General features: G+C 34.2%; 1 protein-coding gene across 1 annotated transcript in view; it reads right to left on the bottom strand.

Annotated features, from left to right (window-relative positions):
• The window catches only part of RAB5A (RAB5A, member RAS oncogene family), a 29,005-nt gene that overhangs the window by 3,391 nt on the left and 3,085 nt on the right, over positions 1-22,529 (bottom strand). The window contains exons 2-5 of the mRNA XM_072792938.1: positions 21,943-22,198; positions 3,778-3,929; positions 3,354-3,476; positions 1,655-1,748 (exon numbers count right to left, since the gene is read on the bottom strand). Of these exons, the coding sequence (XP_072649039.1) occupies positions 1,655-1,748; positions 3,354-3,476; positions 3,778-3,929; positions 21,943-22,105 (532 nt within the window). The 5' untranslated portion in view covers positions 22,106-22,198. The remainder of the gene's footprint in view (positions 1-1,654; positions 1,749-3,353; positions 3,477-3,777; positions 3,930-21,942; positions 22,199-22,529) is intronic.

Below are 22,529 nucleotides of genomic sequence, written 5' to 3'. Positions count from 1 at the left end.
TAAAGTCCATATGAGGGTGCCTGGCTGGCTCAATCAGTACAGTGTGACTCTTGATCTCCGTGTCATATATTCAAGCACCACATTAGATGCAGATTACTTAAAAAAATAATAAGCAAGCAAGCCCATCTGGTGGTATCTTAGTACTATCAGAAAAGTTTAAAGTTCATTCAGCCTGATTTGAGGCTATTATTCCCTTGATTTCTGTTACTGGCTTTTCAGATGTGGTTCTGAATGTAATTTTGTGTTCTATTTATAAAAAGAGCACATTGTCATATAATCCTCCACAAGTATTTCCCTAATAAACTTTAAGCCTGAGTTTTTCAGTAAAATATTTTACACAACAGGCAATTTTTTTTCCTAATGAGCCTAAATGAGCTACCATTAAAACTCTCTCATCTAGTGAAAGATATTTTAACAGTACTTGTAGCATTTACTATATTTTCTTTAGCCTCTGAATCAGCTGTTAATTGGTTAATTTGTATGACTTCAATAAAAGGACTATTTCTTATTTGGGGATAAGTTTGTGGGCACCCTAGTTAATAATCATTGCCATATAATAAACATATTTTGGAATGAGAAGAGTGCTTGGTGCATAAATAGTGCAGACACAGTAAAATGCAAAAGCCACCCAAGTAGCCAATTCTCACAGAATCCTCACCTTAAGATTGTTGAAAGGAGGTTAGGATCAAGAGAAATACTTTTATTTTTGTTACAGAAAATAGGAAGCTTCCTTATTAGTGTTCCAATTTCATTACTTACAATCAACAAACGTGGAATCACAATCTTAACACATAAAATTACCTTAGGGAAAAGGTAAGAGCACTGCATAGGTTAAATGATCAGAGGTAATATGAAGCATGTTATTTTATTTTCCGTCTTTCTGTGCCTCAATAATTTGAAATTTTGTTACAATATTTGCATTATATTTGTCAATAATCAGTGATTTAAAACTAATGTGAGAAACAAAAATAGTGTTTATTCATGGCAAAATAGAGATGAAAATAGTTACTGATCAGTGAGAAAGTAATCTCTTTATGTCTTTATGTTATGCTGATAAATATTGTTCTGAGCTTATCTTCCTTTCACGTAAAAAAGATAATCTAATACAAAAACTTATTTATCCAAATTTCTCATTGAAATATTTAGAAAATCCATCTGCTTGAACTATTAGCTCAAAGTCCAGGCTTTCAATTTACCTAGAAGAGACTTAAACTGAAAAGTATTACAACTTAATAGATAATAAACAGTCTTTCAAATTTAACATTACTAACAAAGTAATTCTTGGTGGAAAGGATCTAGAATAGTAGTAGAATCATTAAAAAAAAATGATTACTTTTAAAAATACTTCTCAAAATTATTTACCAAAAAAGTAAGAATTTTTTTTAAAGATTTTATTTATTTATTCATGAAAGACACAGAGAGAGAGGCAGAGATACAGGCAGAGGGAGAAGCAGGCTCCATGCAGGGAGCCCGACGTGGGTCTTGATCCCAGGTCCCCAGGATCACAGCCTGGGCCAAAGGTGGCGCCAAGCTGCTGGGCCACCGGGGTTGCCCAGAGTAAGAATTTTTAAAAAGAAGACAGTCAAACCAAATATGCTACAGTGTAAGTATTATTGCCTATATCTACTGCTTGGAAAAACATTAAAAAACTTACCTATTGCCATGAATATTTCATTTACATTCATCGATGTTTTAGCTGATGTCTCCATGAATAATAAACTGTTGTCATCTGCATAGGACTGTGCTTCCTGTTTATAAAACAAAAATATGATATATATCCTTTGCACATACTATAGCTGACTTATTTTTGTTATAGAATAAGAGGCTTCCTCATTACTACTCCAACTTGATTACCTAGAATTAGCAAATATATAATAATTAAGGTAAAAGAGGTAAGAGATCTTTTGTAGGATACCTTTTCAGTTCTTTTGCCTTAACTTCCTGCAGTATCCCCATTCTGATTCACCTAGGCTCACACTAAATTTGATTTCAAATAGTAAGTGCCAGAGGTTGGAAAACTGTCTATTCTAAACATAAAATTCTCTTTGATCTCAATGGCAAATTTTATTTATGCTTATTACTTTCAATGAAGTCAAAGGGAATCCAAATATCTAATGGCTATATTTTAATTCTTAGTATGTCATAAATCATTCCTTTAAAAATTATATTACTAGTCTACATTTTTGTCATGATTTACAGTTTGCATGTATTATTGCCTTTGATCCTCACAGTTGTGTGAAGAGCAACCAATCATCTTTCCCATTTAATGAAAAAAATGAGGTTCCTTTGAACTCTTATGTGAGAAGGCCACTTTTGACTGTAACTTATAACTTAATCTTACTTCCCACTCTATGCTGGGGAGATAACCATCTTAGAGAATAGATATTATACCCCACATGACAATAACTAGAATTAAATAAAATCACAGGTGCAACTTGCTCAACTTACTACCTAAAGGTGCAAGAAATATTAGTTCCCTTTCTCAGTCTATGTATTCCATCATAGCCATCATCAAAGAGAATTACCCTATCATTCATTATATATGTGTGTGTGTGTACGTATATATATATGTGTGTGTGTGTGTGTGTATATATATATATATATATATATATATGCCACAACAAACTTCTCTGAGAGGTTGAAGAGGAAGAGAAAAGGGAAAGTTTAAATTAGAGACATTTGTTTTTAAGTAATTGTACTTTATTTTGTAGCAGGGAACATTCTTGGTTAGCTATATTAAATAACATATAAAGTGGGTTTTTTGAGCCTTTATTTTTGAAGGCCTATTTAAGAACCACATATGTGTAAGCTGTATATGTATATGTGGTTATGTATATATGTGCTGATATAAATACTGGCAGATAAATAAAAAGGGATACTAAAATATGTATGGGGTGGAGGGATTAGGGTAGGAGGCAATCACCTTTTGCTTTATATATTTCTGCACTATTTGTCAACAATTACTTCTTTTATAATTATTTAGGTCAACAAAATCTTTTTTTTTTTTTTTTTTTTTTTTTTTTAAGAGAGGTGGGTAGGAGGGAGGGAGAGAAAGAGTATCAAGCAGTCTCTGCGTCTGAGATCATGACCTGAGCCAAAACCAAGAGTCAGATGCTTAACTGACTGAGCTGCCCAGGCACCCCGCTCAACAAAATCTTTGAATCAATTTATATACACAATTATGTAAAGACATTTAAAAATTCAGATTTATCATAAGAAACATATTACATATAGTAGATCCACATTTGCACAAAAATTTGTTTTCTATTCTTTCACATGGCTTTAAAATTGTAACTAATTCAAGTGTAGATACAGAAGAAAAATTTACCATACATATGTGCCTTCAAACATACCTGGAAATCGACAGCTCTTTTATTTGCAAGATCAGCCTTGTTTCCTGATAAAGCTATTACAATGTTAGGACTGGCTTGCCTCTGAAGTTCTTTAACCCAGTTTTTGGCTCTGGCAAAGGACTCCTTGGGAAACAAAGAAACAGCTATTTGGCACAGGCTCAAAAAATGGTTAGGAAGTGTCTTTGTAAGACAAGGCTTTAAAGACTCTTCAATGTGACTCTTGGAAAGAAAATCTTAGGACTATTGTATTATTTGAGACACTTTAATCTTTTTTTTAATCAGCTCTTCTAAACTCATAAAAACTTTGGCAGAAATGTCATACTTGGCTACCAAAAAAAAAGGGTCTTAAAAAATCTTTAATCAAAATTGAGTATCAAAAATGTATATTCAAACTAGTTACAATGTAGAATACATTTCTACTTACCTCATTTGTGATATCATATACAACTATGGCTGCTTGTGCTCCTCTGTAGTACATTGGTGCTAAGCTATGGTATCGTTCTTGACCAGCTGTATCCCATATTTCAAACTTTACTGTTGTATCATCAAGACACACAGTTTGGGTTAGAAAAGCAGCTGAAAGAAGAAAATATCTGTAATAAGCTGATCAGTTCTCCCCTAATATTTTCATAATACAGAAAACACCTGGAAACATGACATGACATATTGCATATACACAGTTAATAGTGGCTTGTGATACTTCAAAGATCTGTGCTTTAGAGCTTGATACACATATATGCTTATGTAAGACCTTTAGATTAAAATCACAGATTCAAAGATTTTTCTACACTCTTAATAAGTTTATTGTAATAGTAAGTTTAATACACATTTCTTAAATTGCTTTACACACTGTAAATTTGAAATTTTAAAACTTTAAAACAATTTAAGAAAAATACTGATATTCTTGAAAAACTGCATGGAGGTAGGTGGAAGAGAAAGGACTGGCATACCTGTAACTACCATCTACACTGTCAACACAATGCCCCCTCCTCCATTCTCCTGATATTTTTTGGCATAATCTGGGGATTTATTAGTTCCAGACCTATATCACTAAATTTTTTTGTTACGATATTTTCCCTTCAAAACATAGCACTTTAATTTTTAGAACTGCTATGATCTCAACCTGGACTTAATTTATTAACTATACACTCAATATTAACTCCTAGCTGTTTCAATCCTTAAATTTTGCATGTGCTTTTTTTTTTTTTATCAGTTCTTTTCTCAGATTTTTAACAAGAAAGTATACTTTTTTAAAGTAATCTCTATGCCAAACATGGGGCGCTTGAACTCACAAGCCCAAGAGCAAGTCACAAGCTCTACCAACTGAGCCAGCCAGGCACCCCAAGAAAGTATTTTAGAGTGATATTATTGTTTTTAAAGCTAAGAAGTTGCTGTCCAATCTTACAGAATGCCCATTATGATCCTCTTAGTTTTAGGAATAAACATCAAGAAAAACACGGAGATAGATATTCACAAAAAATGAAACGCCATCAATTTACCAAAAAACAGGTTATAATCAAGTGATTTGAACTTTAAAAAAGTGTTGCCCACTGCACTAAAACAAAGATACTTGGGAACAAGACCTACATATAGCCGTTCTTAGTAGCATGCTGACACGTTAGTTCTTTTCCTTCATTAGCTTCAGTAGTTAAGGCCCTGTTGCTCTATCATTCATGTTAGTATGCCCCTACCTTTTATTTTCAGCTCTAGGTGTGATACTGAACTCTTTCTCCTAAACTGGCGTGAAATTAAAGTCATAAAATTGTCTAGAACTCTGTCCTATCATTCAAGAGAGTTATGATCCACTTCTGTAAATTGCAGTTTATCTAGTAATGTCAAATGAGCTGAATAAGCTAAATCTAATTAGATATACATTTATTTTTACATTAAATATAACATTTATTTTTCACAGTATTTCTATTAGGTCAACTGGTTGCTGGCTTCATACTAGCAACCATAACCTCAGTTTTGCAAACATCATAATTGGAAATTTATTTTAAGCAATTTCTAATTAATAGTTTTGTGAATTCTCAGAAGTGGCTAGTCATAATTAAAATATATTCTAATTCATCAACCCTTTTTAACATATAAAATTAGCAAAAATATCCATTTTCTTAAATCCTGTATATATGGTAAAGGATTCCAAAAAAGTACTATATCTCTTTTTCAGTCATGAAAGGTTCTCCTGCAAAATCAAAAAAATATTTCAAAACACTTTAAGTCTCTAAAACTGTATTTTTCCATAAAATGAAAAGGAGATAAAAATGGGATCACAAAATATAAGCCATTTCTCAAGTACAGTTTGATGCAACTTAAAAAAGAAAAATCTGGATTACAATTTGCATTCAGACTTTGTTTTCTCTTTTCTATGACCACAAAATATACCGGTAGGAAAAACATTCATTTATACTGACATAAATCAACCCTAGGCTCAGAAATATATCTATCAGTTATGCTGCCTTAAAGGAAATATAATCTGATTCTTGAACACAAAAGATATCACAAAATGATACTACTCTTTTCTATAAATGTATGTACAAAAATGACAAAATACAGGCAAAGAAATTTCAACAAATACATTAAAATAACAGCCATGACCAAGTAGATTTATAAACACAAAGCTATCACTGACCAACAGGCTAAAAAAGAAAAATCATATATTTAAATAAATTACAAAAGGGCAGTTGAGGCAATATCCATTCCTAATACACATGTAGGATTCTTCCTTAAAGTTTATCAAGTGTCCATTCTATCTGTAAGCCTGAAATTAACATTTTAATAGTAAAGCTCTTAATCAGTCTCTAAATTTAGAAACCAAACAAAAATATCCACTATCACCATTATTATTTCAAATATCCTTATAAAAAAATAGGTTTTTAAGAAAAGATATTATTTGTAACAGGCAAGACTGAAAAAAAAATTCAAAGGCTAAAAAAGTCCAGACAAAAATGAATTCTTTAAACTGGCTAAAACATGTTAAAGTCAACAGCCTTCCGACACACTGCCAATAACCAGGTTTTCAATGCTATGCTGGGAGGAGAAAGGATCCCAATCATATTAACAAAGAACAAGAACAATCAATTCAAAAAAAAAAAAAAAAAAAAAAAGATCAATTCACTCAACTCCTCTTAGAAACCATCCATCATCACCCATTTTTTATAGCTCCCACTTCTGTGCAATGAACATTTTCACACTTTTTATAATCACTGATTTATATCTTTTTCCTTTAGACTGGAAGTTTTCTTGAGAAATTACTGTTAGCTATTCTTTTCCATACCCAACATCTAATAAAAATCTCCGGTCATGTAAATATTTGAAACATTTGCTACATGAAGTTCATGAAAGATATGTGGCACTATTTTGGGGATATCTTAAATAACATCTGAATAGACAAACAGTTCCCAAATGGGGAAAAAAATGGACACTTCAAAAGGCCTCTACTCAAGTCATTATATAACACAATCTCAAACAAAGTATCATCAGGATAATTTTAACTTGGTAATACCATACTGTTGTTCATGTAGTATGATACACAGAGCATAATGTTGGAGGAGGAGAAATGGACCAGTATTTCGAGGCCAGGGAAAACAAAAGTGCTGTAGGGCCACAAGGACAGAAATACTGTTTGTTATGGAAGAATTCAGTATTATTATAAACATTATATACTGCAAGACCATCATGATTCCTTAAAGTTCTCAAGTTTTCAAATACTTCCCCCCATAAAACTCAGTGAAGTACGGCTGACATCTTCAAATCCTTAATGCTTCTAAAATTACATTGTTAGTCATTTATAAGGTTATAAATTAAATTCTGACACTCAAAATATAAACTACTACATAATACTGTAGCAACATTAACCACCACAAACTTACCTGAATCTGTACAACCACTTTAATTTATCCAAAACGTCTATTTTCTGGCTAAGAACCATCACTTTCTTAGACCTCTTCATTTTTTCTTCATCACCAGCACTAGCAGTTGGTTTTCTTTTCGGGCCCATATTTCACAAAGAAACAGCTTTTATCACTTCGAGAGTTACTGTGTACGCGACGACAAGTAGAGAAAAACAAAGCTGCGTTGAGATGCGGGTGCTGGCCTGTCTAATAGGCTCCCTCTTTGAGCTACATGATCAGTTCCTATTGGTAAGCCTGGCAGCAAGCAACATTTCAATCTCAGCAAAACTACAAATTAGTGAATCACAGACCTTGCAGTCCAGCTGAGAATAGCTGAAACTATAAATGTTAAATCTGCAAATACCAAAGGCCTACAATGGGTAAGACCTTCATAAATAGTAAGCAAGGAAGAGCCACTGCAATATACTGGGCAAGGGAAAAAAAAATATCCAAATCAATAGCATTAACCAAAAGTTAACAACTCAGAAAAAAAAGTTTAACAAATAAAATGATTCTACATGAATTAAACAGAAGGGACTAAAAGCGAAAAACCAAGGAACCATCCCAACCCTCAACTTATCAAATTTGATGAAAAAGAATTACCTTATTAGAATTAACCAAAAATTCTATAAGATTATCAATTTGAGGGCAGCCCAGGTGGCTCAGCGGTTTAGGACCGCCTTCAGCCCAGGGCTTGATCCTAGAGACCCAGGATTGAGTCCCACATCGGGCTCCCTGCATGGAGCCTGCTTCTCCCTCTGCCTCTCTCTGTGTGTCTCTCATGAATAAATAAATTTTTAAAAATCTTAAAAAAAAAAAGATTATCAATTTGATTACATAAAAATTTGAGATTTCATTTGCAAACATGTTATCATACACCCAAAACACAGGGGTGAAGACATTTTAAGAAAATTTCTAGAGTATTAAGAGATTAAGTTTTAGAGAAAAATTCCAAAAGCATTAAGGATAAATGTGTCAAGAAAATTCACAAGAGGAATAAACATTAAAAAAATAAGTCAACATCACTAGTAAAAAACAAAATCATTCTTCCAGCAAAAGTTGAAAAGAAAAACGGCTCTTTTACCTAACTTAGCCAAAAGAAAAAACTTAAACAGTAGGGCACAAGCTCACACATCTCTGGTGACACTAAGTAAATGTTTTGAAAATAATTTTGCCAACATGTAGCAAAGCCATGAAAATGTTCATACTTAATTAGTCTAGTATCTCATGGAATCTCCAAAAGATGGTATGAGGAGCAGGAGAGTAGGGACAACAAACCTTGATGCTCGAAGAATTTTTGTATTTAACAGTTAGAAACAACCTAAAATGTATAAATGAAAAAGTACTGGTGGCTTGGCAGGTATCAAGTAGCAATTAAATAAACGGCTATAAAATGACCTGTTCAAATGCCAAAAAGTAAATATATATATATATATAGTTTTTTCTTCCTGGTAGATATGGTAACATCTATGTAAAAACATGACCAGAAAAGCACAGAAGAAACTAAAAAACAATAGTGTCTTCATAGTAGGATCATGACTGAAAGTTCTCCCTGGAAACAATGACTTTGAGTAGTAGTGGATTTGTGGCCTTTTAAAAGGCTCTTACTGAAAGGTAAGAATATAATTGCTAGACAAGAGAAGGGCCTTGCAAGGTTCAGGTTCTCAGAAGTAGATCAAAAATCCAAATGAGACTGTTTGGAAGTGATTTAAGGAGAAGCAAAGGTTTTAAGAGACAAGGAATTTAATAACTGAGTTCAATGGGTTTGGATCAAGCTTCAAGATGAATATCCAATCAGGGAGGAGGATGGCTGGGATTGACCAAGTAGCCGCAAGAACCAGGTACCAAAATTATCAGGGTAGAAAATGGCTTGCTAGGAAATGAGTATCAACAATAGTAATCTAATATAGTGAATTTTCTCACATAAGCACTGACTTCTGATAAAATTTTACATAGAAGAAAATATGGATAGTCTAGAGCTGACAGCAGGCAAAATAAAAAACTGAGCCCATTTTTCCCCCATTAACATCATATGTGCATAGTGAAGAATACTCAGTTGATTATGGCAGCAAAAACCATGTATTCATGAAAGAATTACATTTCAATTAATGTGGGAAGAAGGGTGATAAAAAAGATTAGGCAGAGAGGAAACAGTGACAAAGCACAAAAAGAAAATAATCCAAAAGCAAATCCATCTTATGAGATGATCTATAAATACTAATTGCATAGGATTCATTCTAAAAAAAAAAAAAAAATCAATGAGCATCTGTTAAAGAGATTGATATCCAGAATAAAGATATCCTAGAACTCAGCAACACGAAAAACTCAAACCACCTAATTAAAAAAATGGGCAAAGAAACTTAATAGACATTTGTCCAAAGAAGATATACAAGTGAGTGAGAAGATGCTTAACACCACTAATATCTGGATCCACTACTCAGTGGAAAATAGAAAATACCACAATGAGAAGCCACTTCACACTCATTAGGAGAGCTAGTAACAAAACAACAGAAATCAAGAGTTGGCAAAGATACGGAAAAACTGGAAACCTTGTGCACTGATGGGACTATAAAATGGTATACTGCTATGGACAATGGCAAAAATATTAAACAGAATCACCAGACGACCCAGCAATTCCACTTCTGAGTATACATCCAAAAGATGTGAAAACAAGGACTTGAACAGACATTGCCTTATCTACGTTCAGAGCAGCATTACCCACAATAGCCAGGAGGTGGGAAAAAACCTAAGAATCGAAAATGAAGGATCAATGAAAGATAAAGCAAAATGTGGTGTTAAACGTGATGGAACATTACTCTGCTTTAGAAAGGAAATTGTGACATATTAGAATATGGATGAATCAATCTTGCTGACAGGCTAAGTGAAATAAGCCGGTCACAAAAATACAAAAATATTGTACAATTTCCCTTATATGAAATTTCTAGAACAGTGAAATTCATAGAAAGAAAGCAGAATAGTATTTGCTATGGGCAGGGGTGGGGGAGAATGGTTAAGTTATTGTTTAATAAGCAGAGTTTCAGTTGGGGGAAGATGAGTGCTGATGGCTGCAACATTAATGTACTTACTGCCACAGAACTGTACACTTAAAATGTTTAAACTGTAAATTTTATATTTTGCTATTTTACAACAGAAATAATTTAGCAACATCTAAAGGTAACTGTTGCCAAATGAACTGTAATCCTGGAAACTATTACATCCAACTATCCTAATGGAATCCACTAACCAGGACATAGGGAGCTAGTCACATGTCACCTGCTGAACAGAATACTAGTATTTCTGATACTAAACTAATGCACATTCTTTTAAAATTACTCTTAAGAGTTTCATTTTAGTTAGTATCAAGTTTGTGCCTCAAACCTGAACACCCTAGGATGAATTGATAAGAACCAGTATCTGAAACTTCAAGGCTAAGAACCTGTGCTTGCCCCACCAAAGGTCCTAACTTTTTAAAGTCTTTACTCAATAGACTAGGTTTATATAGCAAGGATGCATCGAATAAAAAACTGGAAGCAGAATGAACACATTACAAAGAGGAAAGGTGAAGAGATGGCAGAAAGGGGAGAGGTTGTTAGAAGTTATTAAATTGTATCAGACAAATGCTCTCCAAGGAATAGCAATAGAGAAAAAAATTAATGAAATTAAGTTAGTTTTAAGAGATAAGTATCTATGAAGGACATTTAATCTGTGGACAACAGGTACTTTATTAAATAGTTTAAATAGTACTTTATTAAATTTCCAATATATGCAAGGAAAAGAGGACTTCCGGTTTCTGATACTGCAGGTATGGAGCTTAGAAGTTGCCACTCAACTCTAATATGTAAAAAGATGAACCGACAACTCTTGTATCTGTAAGAAAAGTGTCGTAGGGCAATCTGCTGCTCCCAAAATTGGACAGAAAGGTGGATACAGTAAGGACACATCTCAGAGCAGAAGGCTGGGGAAACCAGCTCAGGTAGAAAAACTGGAGTTGTAACTGACAAATTGCTGGAAATTAGGTGTGGCCAAGTCAGTTAAAAACTCCAGAGGTGGGACACTTGGGTGGCTCAGTGGTTGAGCGTCTGTCTGCCTTTGGCTCAAGCCCTGATCCTGGTCCTGGGATTGAGTCCCCACGTCGGGCTCCCTCTGGGGAGCCTGCTTCTCCCTCAGCCTATATGTCTCTTCCTCTCTCTGTATCTCATGAATAAATAAAATCTAAAAAAAAAAAAAAAAAAAAACCTCCAGAGGCAGCAAAAATAAACAATTCAGGCTACATCAAACTAGAAAGCTTTTTTTTTTTTTTTTTTTTTTTTTTTTTTAGAAAGCTTTTGTACTGCAAAGGAAATCATCAACAAAATGCAAAGGCAACCTACTGAATGGAAGAAAATATTTGCAAATGATATATCCAATGAGGGGTTAATATCCAAAATACATGAAGAACTCATACAACTCAACACCCCAAAAAACAATCTGATTAAAAAATGGACAGAGGACCTAAAGGTTTTTCCAAAAAAAGACATTCAGATGGCTAACAGACATATGAAAAGATGCTTGACATCATTAATCATCAGGGAAATGCAATTCAAAATCACAATGTACTGTCATCTCACACTAGTCAGAATGGCTAATTAAAAAACAAGAAACAAGAAGTGTTGGTGAGGAAGTGGGGCAATGGCAACTCTAGTGCACTGTTGGTGGGAATGTAAACTAGAACAAACACTACAGAAAGCATTAAAAAAAACATTTTAAAATATCAAAAACAGTAACACACAATCCATTAATCCTACCTGTGGGTATTTACCTAAAGAAAATGAAAATGCTTATTCAAGAAAGAGAAAGCTTCTTTCCCCCTTCTCTTTAGTGACACCCCTTCTCCATCGGCTTCATGAACCTAGTATTTAATGCTTCCCAGAGAGAACTTTCCAGCATTACTTGCCTTGAAAATGATTCTTTAATGTTTAGCAATGAACCTATCCAGTAAGTCAACTTAAGTGCTAATATCTGAGAATTTTACAACATAGGAATGAAAAAGGACAAGTTAAAGAAGGGAGAAGAGACAAGGAAGACTTTAATGCCCAGAGTAAGTTACAGGAAACCTGCAATCCTAAACACAATTATTTAAGCCAAATAACACATGAAGAAATTGGAAGTATCTCCAAGGGAGTAAAAAAGTGATGAGAAGACTGGAATCCTTTTGATCCCATCATCATTTGATAAAATTACTTTTGGTTCACTAACCACATCTAGAAATTTATCTTACTGAATTAAGTCCAAGGTGGAAAAAAGTTCCAAAAAAATACCCACTATTAATAAGATTACCTAAAACAGCAAACAAAAATGCAAACATTAAATATCCAACAGTAAGAGTACAATTAAAGAATGTAAGATTACCAGTTACTGAAATAAATATGAACACAACACGGAGATATTGAGAAATTGTCATTAATAAATGAAACAGAATAGCATGCCTATTACAAATGAATTCACGGAAGAGTAGCATGAAATTACAGTTAACAGAAAAAGGAAACACAATGGGCTCTAAAAAATAAGATTCTTGATCTCACTCATAATATGGGAAAAATGGGGGGATCCCTGGGTAGCTCAGCAGTTTAGCGCCTGCCTTCGGCCCAGGGTGTGATCCTGGAATCCCGGGATTGAGTCCCATTTCGGGCTCCCTGCATGGAGCCTGCTTCTCCCTCTCCCTCTGCCTGTGTCTCTGTCTCTCTCTCATGAATAAATAAAATATTTTTTTAAAAATGGGAAAAATGTACAGTAAAAAATGCAAAAAAAAAAAAAAAAGCAAAATGGCAAAATCTCCAAGTACCTTGAGATAGTAAAGTAACAAGTATTCTGTGCACTGTTGTTGAAGGGCTGTCTGGAAAATTTTATCAGAATTACAAATATATGTAAACTGTGACAAAGGCAATCAACTTCTAGAAATTTACACTATAGAAATACTTGGAATATGTGAGAAATGACTGAATTGTTTACTGCACTACTGTCAACAGCCAAAAATATAAAACAATGTGCAAATTCAAAACTAGAGAACCAATTTAAATATACATCAATATGATCCATGCAATGAAATACTGTTACAGCCAAGAAAAATGAAGATGCTCTTCCTAAAGTAATATGAATAGATCTTTGACAGATTGTGTTTTCCAAGATGGCTTCAACATTTCCTACACCACATTCTTCTTACATGATACCGCACACTCCTTTTAAATGTGTGAGCCTGTGACTAGTACATAATTGATGCTATCTCTGTGACTTCTGGGGATAGGTCATGAAAGGTCGCCCAGCTTCACCTGGTACTTTTTGGGACACTCATTCTTGAACCTAGCCATCATGCTGTGAGGAAACCCAAGTCAGGTGGCAAAGACCACATGTAGGTGTTGTGGCTGAGGCAGCAGTTGAGATGGTTCTCTAGCCCCAGCACTGACAGCTACCCATGAGATCAGAAAACCACCTACAAAGCCCACTCAACTCCCAGAACCATGAGAGGATAAATCGTATTGCTCTAAATCATGAAATCTGTGGTCATCTGTCTCTGAGCAATAAATAACTGCAATAGTATAAAGTAAAAAATATGATACATTATTGTGGCCCTGATGTTTCAAATTGCACAGGGTAGAGAGTATATAGATTTAAAGTAATAGTAACTTTCCAAGGATAGATAACAAAGTTACATTGTCTCTGGGGAAAATATCTGAATGGGATAGAAAACAGTAGGAAGAGTTTTCAGTGTAATGTCTTATAGCCATGGTAAGGTCCATATGAAACTTGTAAAAATGCTGAGAAATGCTAACAGTGGCCAATAATTATATATTGACTTGAGTCCAATATCAACAGATTATCCTCGTAAGTCCAAAAGTACCTGCTATCTTCAACAGTGGAAACCATGAATTATTGGTTCTTTACTCTGCTTTTAGTCTTCCATATCTATATTACCTTGAAGAGGGTGAAATGCTGTTCAACACTTCAAAAATTCTGTTCTACAAAACTTGTAAAATATGAAGGATCATTCCTTATTTCCAAAATCCAATGTCTGACTTCAACAGCACTCTTATCTTGAGGAATTTAATAATTTGTTTGGAGTTCATACTTACATCAAGATAGCCAATGATCAAAATCCCAAAACCTCTGCAATTACTCCTATTGCTTTTCTCACTCTTACACATTCTTATTCTCCTCTACCAAGAAACCTGTAATAAACAGTTCTCAATTGATGACTCCAAATTATGTTATCCTATGATAAATTCAGTATATACCATAAGATTGCATGTAAGTAATATCAGATTATGGTGTAAGATGCAAAAGGGGAAAAGAAACATTTTTCAAGGGACACCTGGGTGGCTCAGTGGTTGAGCGTCTGCCTTTGGCTCAGGGTGTGATCCTGGCGGGGGGGGGGGGGGGTGTCCAGGATCAAGTTCTCCATCAGGCTCCCAGCAGGTAGCCTGCTTCTCCTTCTGCATATGTCACTGCCCCTCTCTGTCTCTCATGAATAAATAAATAAAATCTTAAAAAAAAAAAAACAGTTTTCAAAACCAAAGTTTTCCTGTATTTTTATCAAATCAGAATTCTTATTCTATTAAAAGCAAACTGTAAAAGCTTCCCACCTCACCACACCCAATCATCCAAAACAAGTATCTTTTATGGGCCTCTGATGTCTATAAAAGGTCAATCATCCACAAACCGTAAATGCTCAGAACAGAGTCAACAACAGAAAAGGTAGCAAAATAGACTGAATGTAACCAAAACTGATGTCATAAAGTCCAAGCCACAAAGCTTATGAAAACTTAGATTTTTTCAGTATGTAATTGAGAATATACTTCTTTTATATATACGTATATGTCCTCTTTGGGGATATATATAAAAATAAATAAAACAGGAAGATCAACTGGAAGTTTAGGCCTAATTTAAATAGTGGTATGTAGGGCAGCCCCGGTGGCTCAGCGGTTTAGCGCCGCCTTCAGCCCAGGGCGTGATCCTGGAGACCTGGGATTGAGTCCCACGTCAGGCTCCCTGCATGGAGCCTGCTTCTCCCTCTGCCTGTGTCTCTGCCTCTCTCCATCTCTCTGTCTCTCATGAATAAATAAATAAAATCTTTAAAAAAATAAATTAAAAAGATAGTGGTATGTAATATCATTTTTCATACCTTATATGTACTCCCATCCTAAACCATAAGATCATCTTTGATTTCTAGTACTTAGCACAATGTTAGGCACTTGGTAAATTTATTGAGAAAATTAATTTTAAAAGAAGTTTCACAGTCTTACTTCCCAGTACATGACAGAATAAAGTAGCAAATTAGTAAATCAACAGAGGCTATTCACTAGTTAGAGCTAACGGTCAAAAATCATTGTACCAAACAGCTCTGGACACTTCAGCACCAGAGGGCAATGAATGAATGAATGTTCAAAATCCCAAATTATGAAATAAACTTTAAGAGAAAAAGATTAAATTGCATTGATTGTATAATGTGGAGGAGAGTACACACTAAAAACAAAGTTTTGCTCTTTAGGAATCCTTATTTAGTTCAATCCTCTCATTTTACAAACGTGCAAATAGGACTCACATAAGTGTTCAAAGAAGGGTATCAGGATTAGAAACAAGCTTACAGACTCCTAATCTATAGCAATGTTTAAGTAGTTGCGGGTAACAATTTAAACTGTTTAAACAGTTAAAACTGTTAGGATACTGGAGAATTGATGTTTAGACTGTTTAAAAAATCATTTTTTTAGAGCATAACTGGTACAAGCTAATACAAAGTAGCAAATCTCGGGCAGCCCAGGTGGCTCAGCGGTTTAGCGCCACCTTCAGCCCAGGGCATGATCCTGGAGACCCGGGATCGAGTCCCACATCTGGCTCCCTGCATAGAGCCTGCTTCTCCCTCTGCCTCTCTCTCTCTCTGTCTCATGAATAAATAAATAAAATCTTAAAAAAGAAAAGAAAAGAAAAAAAAAAAGCAAATCTCTACCAACTTCTCAGAGTAATATAACCTGTCTCAAATACTGACTGAATATATACCTTCTAGAAGGAAAACAGTATTATATGCATAAAGATATTTTCCCACTTGAAACCAATGATTAACTTCCACAAATTTTAATCCTCACTGTATTAGAAAGAACAATGAAAATTTCAAGCACTATTTTTCTCACCAATTAAAAACAATACGCTAGGTATTCCATCCTTTCTGAACAGTATTTTTAACTGAAGGGCACCTTGGAGGCTCAGTTAAATGTCCAACTCTTGATTTCCGCTCAGGTCATGATTTCAGGGTTGTGAGATGGAGCCCGACGTGGAGCTCCATGCTTAAGATTAAGATTCTCTCCCTCTCCCCATCCTGCACCCGCTTGCCTGTGCTCTCTTTAAAAATAAAAAGTATTTGAGAGCAATGTGTAGATGAAAAGATAAAAGCAATATATGTACAGGTTACAATTACAGATCTTCCTTGATTCATGAAGGGGTTACTCCCAATAAACCTATCATCAAGTTGAAAATAGTCAAAGTAAAAAATACACCTAACCTACCTTAGCTTAAATGTGCTCAGAACACTTATGTTAACCTACAGTTGGACAAAATCATCTAACACAATCTTATAAAGTATTGAATATCTCATGTAATTTTTTATGTTTTTATTATTTTTTATTTTATTATTTTTATTTTTTTATCATGTAATTTTTTGAATACTGTACTAAATATGAAAAATGGAATGGTTGCTACTGGTACAGAATGGCTCTGAGTGTATCGGTTATTTACCCTTGTGATCATGTGGCTGACTGGGAGCTAGGACACGCTGCCACAGCCACGCATCACAAGAGTACTGTACTGAATATTGCCAACCTGGAAGAAAATCAAAATTCAAAGTATAGTTTTTACTGTCTGTATTGCTTTTGCACCATGATGAAGTTGAAAAAGCTTAACTAAAACCACCAGAAACTGGAGGTCATCTATATACAGACTAGTGTTTCTGAAGGCTAACAAGTGAAGGGCAAATAGCAGAAAGCTTACTACTACAGTAAGAAGATGACATTCCGATTCAAATGTTCTGGCTGGCTTTTCTTTTTCAGTTTAGGAAGCAAATTTAATATCTGAATACATTTAGTATTCTATTTAACAGTATAATTTCTCTTAGAAAACTTCCACAAATAACTTAGTTCACGTGGGTGGCATGCATTTAACATAATGTACATGACTAATCACTTTATGAAAACCAATAAATGGAAGGGGAAAATTAGTAAGAATTTACCATGCAGAATTTTAAGAAATTGTGAATGCTCATACTATCTACTTACATGAATCTGCAGAAACTTCATTTTTAGGAAGGCTCAAATGTAGTAATAAGTATTTGCTTATAAGGTTTTTAAAATCCTCTTTGTTCCTATAATTTTTAATGAGAAGCTTTATTTTCCAATAAAAGAAAATCTAAACATAAAATTTTTTTAACATTGTCAAATCCTAAAATCAAATGCCATGCATTAGATGGAATAGTCATGATTCCAAAATAATGCCACGTTGTGACAATACAACAGGGACAAAAATGACTCAGCAAAAAGTACTGGTGGTGACGGTAGTGGTAATAGTTTAAATAAGCATTTTACTCTGTGCTAGGCACTGTAAGCCAGGAAATTTATATGTACTTTCATTTAATCCTTACCAAAAACTTTTCAAGTTAGGTATCATTATTTTCATTCATGTAAGAGGAAAATAAAGCCAAGTATGAGTTTCCTAATATCATGCAGCTGGTATGTACTAAGTGCTGGAACTACAATTTAAAAAGGCACTTGTTACTCTAATTAATTTAGGGTATAATCAGTCCTGGATTACTTGTGACACTAAGGGGGAACAGCACTGGTACAGATAACTGAAAAACTACAGATATTTTAAAGTACCTTAGTAGAGAGAAGGCAGAGCAACCCAGATGGGACAGAAAGAGCCATACTCTCTTTAAAGGGCCTAAATAGGTTAACAGATTTGTGGAAAGGGGTTTCCATACAAAGAGATATAAATAATATTTGACAGGACAAAATACTTGTAATCTTCAAACTGGGGGAGTGGGATGAATAACACATTTTTTAAAACCCTACCCTACCCTATTTTAAATAACACATTTTTTTTAAAAAAAGAAAAGCAATTATTCTAAGAACCACCTCAGTGTAAATGTAATATTGATTACTCAGTATACAAAAAGCAGTGGTTCTCACACTTCAGCATGCATCAGAATCACCTGGAAGACTTGTTAAAATATAAGATTACTAGTTCCACTTCAGTGTTTTGATTCAATATAGGATACAGGAATTTGCATTTTTAACAAATTTCCAGGTAATATAGATGCTCCTGGTAAAATTCTGAGAACCACTGCTCTAAAACAAAGCTCAAAAAATACAGTACCTGCAAGAGGAACACTGTAACACTGCTCTTACATATAATTCTATAACCTAAACCATACGTCTGACCTTTCTTTGATGATCAGTGCATACAAAATTAAACTGTAGTATAAGACATTTATCTTTCAAAAGAAAAAAATTGAATGCCTGCATCTTATTTCATTGCATATTCTAATCCTGCTCTTACACTGAAGAGCATTTTGTTTAAAAATTTGTTTTTAAACAAATTTGTTTTAAACAAACTTGTTTAAAAATAGCATTTAACTATGTTTAAAAACAAGTAGTTTTTTTGACAAAAGTACCTCACTTGAAATCTTTAAAGTCTTTAGCTACTTAAGATGTTAAGTGAAAGATGGCCCACCAATATTTATTCGATATTTATTGAAGCAATACTAAGCCTCCAGATGAGATAGTAGGAAGGAGACAACCACCTGAGCATTAATATTCCTTGCTAACCTTCTGGGCTTGTCTTAAACACTAAGACTTCAAAGCAGACTTTAAAGCCCTACAGATAAGCTAGAACTCCTCAAAATGCTTAACCCACAACCTAACTACCTAACCTCATTGTGAGTGCTACAGGGTCAAGGGGCAAATTGTATAGGACACTGCGAGACAACATGGATTCTGAAATTAAGCTATCATGTCTAAGAAGAAACACATAAACTACCCTGATATTCTTGATGAATGTAAGGTTCTAGAATACACAAATTCGAGAGTATAGCATATGATTCCCACATTAAAACACAGATGAAAATTTTAGGTGAGTCTTCACACCATAACGACTATTACTAGATACAAACAATCAAAAAAAATCAAGCACAGATAAAATGCAAAACATTTGGTCAAGTTCATTTAGATAAATCTTACCACACATCAGCCAAAACAAAAATACATATTACAAGTTACGGACCCGTTGTGGTCATCATTAAATTGCTTAAACCTTGAAATCCTTGAATGCTTAAACAGAATACTATCAAAGTTCCTAAGAGGGAAGAGCTGTAAGCAAAGAACATAAAAGAACAGCACTCACTGTAAAAACATCAAATCAATGCCTCACATCTTAACTTTACACAATGTTTTATGTCAATTATGTCTCCAAACAAAACCAAAAACTAGTAATCACAGCTGTAATCATAATGGATGTAATCATAATGGCACCATACCTCCTAAAGATATTAATATGTGGTCAACATCCACTGACACAGAAATTTGTATATAAATTCCTTTTAAAGTTGATTTTAAAAGCTAGATTTGATCTGTACAAGTAGAATATTAAGGAAGCTTTACACGTAGGAACAAAAAACTTGAAAAACTGATGAAATGTAAACAAGCTAATTTGTATTAAATGGAAATGGAGATTTTTATATATGCATATATACACTTATCAGAAGATATGTATGACTCATTGATACAGGGTTAAATTTTTCTTGTAAATGTCCTCCCTTGAAATGTCAGTAGGAAAAAATAAATTTGGATGACCATAATATCCAAAACAAAAACGAAGATTCTAGTCTTAGGCTGCTGAGGCTCCTGTAGTTTCCCAGAAATTCAATTCTTTACCATAGTACTTCAGTGTTTTTGTTATTTTAGTATGTACTGTGAAAAGAGGGAGGGTGGCATATATCAAGGCCCAATCCTGTCTGGCCCAGGTATTATAGCCTCAAATGCATATGTACTTTGGGAATTGCTGCCCCTGAAAACCACTTGAGAAGTGTTATTACCGTGAGAGGTAATATTTCATTACTAAACCAAATATATATGTTTGTGGGTATGTATACATACATATATATTAACAAAGATACCACAAAGAATGTATAATATATTGTTCATTAGATTTCTAACTCAAAAGCCCCTTATCATGGACCACATTTTTGATGCTCACCCATTATAAAAACATAAAACACTACAGGTGCCTGGGTGGCTCAGTCAGCTAGAGCTGACCCTTGATTTCAGCTCAGGTCTTGATCTCAGGATCCTGGGATCATGCCCCCCTGAGGGGCTCCACACACAGTGGGGAGTCTGCTTGAGGATTCTCTCTTCCCACTGCCCCTACCCACACCTACCACCCGGTGCTTTCTTTCTCAATAAATAAATCTTATAAAACACTAAAACACAACACTGTGTAACTTGATAGACACAAAAACAAAAGAGGTTGATAATCCTCACTCATTCTAAGTCTATTAAAGTGGAAATTAGTCTATTTACGTGGAAATACCACGTTAAGTAGTATATTTCTCGTATGCAGGCAAAGCCAAGAGATAGTATAGTTTTACAAACTATTTTACTGGAAGGATTTGAACTATGTATAAAATTCCCAAGTGTACTTGAGGACAAACACCAAATGCACAACATAGAGTTATACTTCTAAAAGATCTGAAGTTGTTACATGTCATTAGTCTCATGCATGTCAAAAGTTTGAGTTTTTTATATGTATGAGATTAAAATACACTTATGTATTCCTTTAAAAATATAGTACTGTTTAATTACACGCCCCTTGCAAAATACTGATCTTAAAGCTGTGCTTCCTGATACTACCCAATTCAAAAGCTTCATATGATAGATGAAACCAAGGCCCTGAAAAGGCTCTTCTGCCCCACTGCTATATAGTTGTGAATTTGATTAAATTCAATTATCAAATTTCCTGTCTTCTACCCACAACACTGCACTATTAGTTGTCTCTGTCCTGCCTCTTACCTTCCCCTCATCTCAGCTCTAACACAATTATTGTATTCAGTGCTTACTCTACACTCTTATCCCCTCCTTCATCTTTCCCGACAGGTCCCATTTCCCTTTCATGTCCCTCTTCATTGATCATTGACTTTTTCTCTTCCTTCAATCTAGGAGCATTCTTATGCAAGTTTAATACAAGTTAATTAATTTTACTAATCAGTATAATTCATAAATAGTCCAACTATATAGAATTAGAATTTTAAGGTTAACTTTTACTATTTTCACTACTCATTCTAAAGCCAATATAATTTAGCACAAATGCATATTAATTTGAAGAAGTCTCTAATCATTATCAAGGAACAGGTATCAGATCAAATTCAATTACTTGGGACATTGACTCTGTTCATGCTTGCATATGTATTCCAGCTTTTACACAACCATCTTGGGGGTAACCAGGAAATCAAAATGTAGGAAGATGCTACCTACACAAAAATCCAGATAATTTTTAAATCTTGAAGTCTGCTGAACAGTTTTCTTCACTGTGTGACCTATTTTAGGTATTCATCATCATGCAACTGGAAATGCAAAATTTTTGCCAATGTATAATTCAATTAAATGAAGGGAAAAAGAAAATCTCACCCCCTATGGTACTCTCTTGAAATTCATGAAATTGGCCCTTCACAAAACGAAGCACTAGGCTTGATTTGCCAACAGCAGACTCTCCCAGAAGTACTAGTTTGAACTGGCATATTTTATTTCCAGTATTTGGCCCGTTGGGTCTTGTTGCTCCTCGATTAGCCATGTCCAAATTTGAAAGAAGTCCCTAATTTCAGTCTCTTAAATGAACTTCCAGGATGCAAGGTGTCAAATTTTTTCTTTCTGGATATACAGAAACCTGCACAAAAACAAATATTAAGTAATTAAATACACAAATCAGTAAACAAATCCAACAATCACTTCAGTAAATTTTGTCTATAACATATTATCACATAATTTTAACATCCACAGGACATTTAACACAATTTAGTTAAATTCACTATCTTTGTAATGAAATAATATATATGAGATTTAACTAAGCCTAAAATCCTGTTGTAATTTTCAAAGCTTTTTAAAAATTTAAAGCTAATCTTTATTAAAGACTTAACTGTGCCAGGTAGTTAACTAACACAGTCATTAACAATCTTGTAAGACTACTACAATCCTTAAAAATGAGGAAACAGGCACAG

The sequence above is a fragment of the Canis lupus genome, chromosome 22 (assembly GCF_048164855.1).
Source record: "Canis lupus baileyi chromosome 22, mCanLup2.hap1, whole genome shotgun sequence".
Lineage (NCBI taxonomy): Eukaryota > Metazoa > Chordata > Mammalia > Carnivora > Canidae > Canis > Canis lupus.
This window is presented reverse-complemented; position numbering and strand designations above follow the sequence as displayed.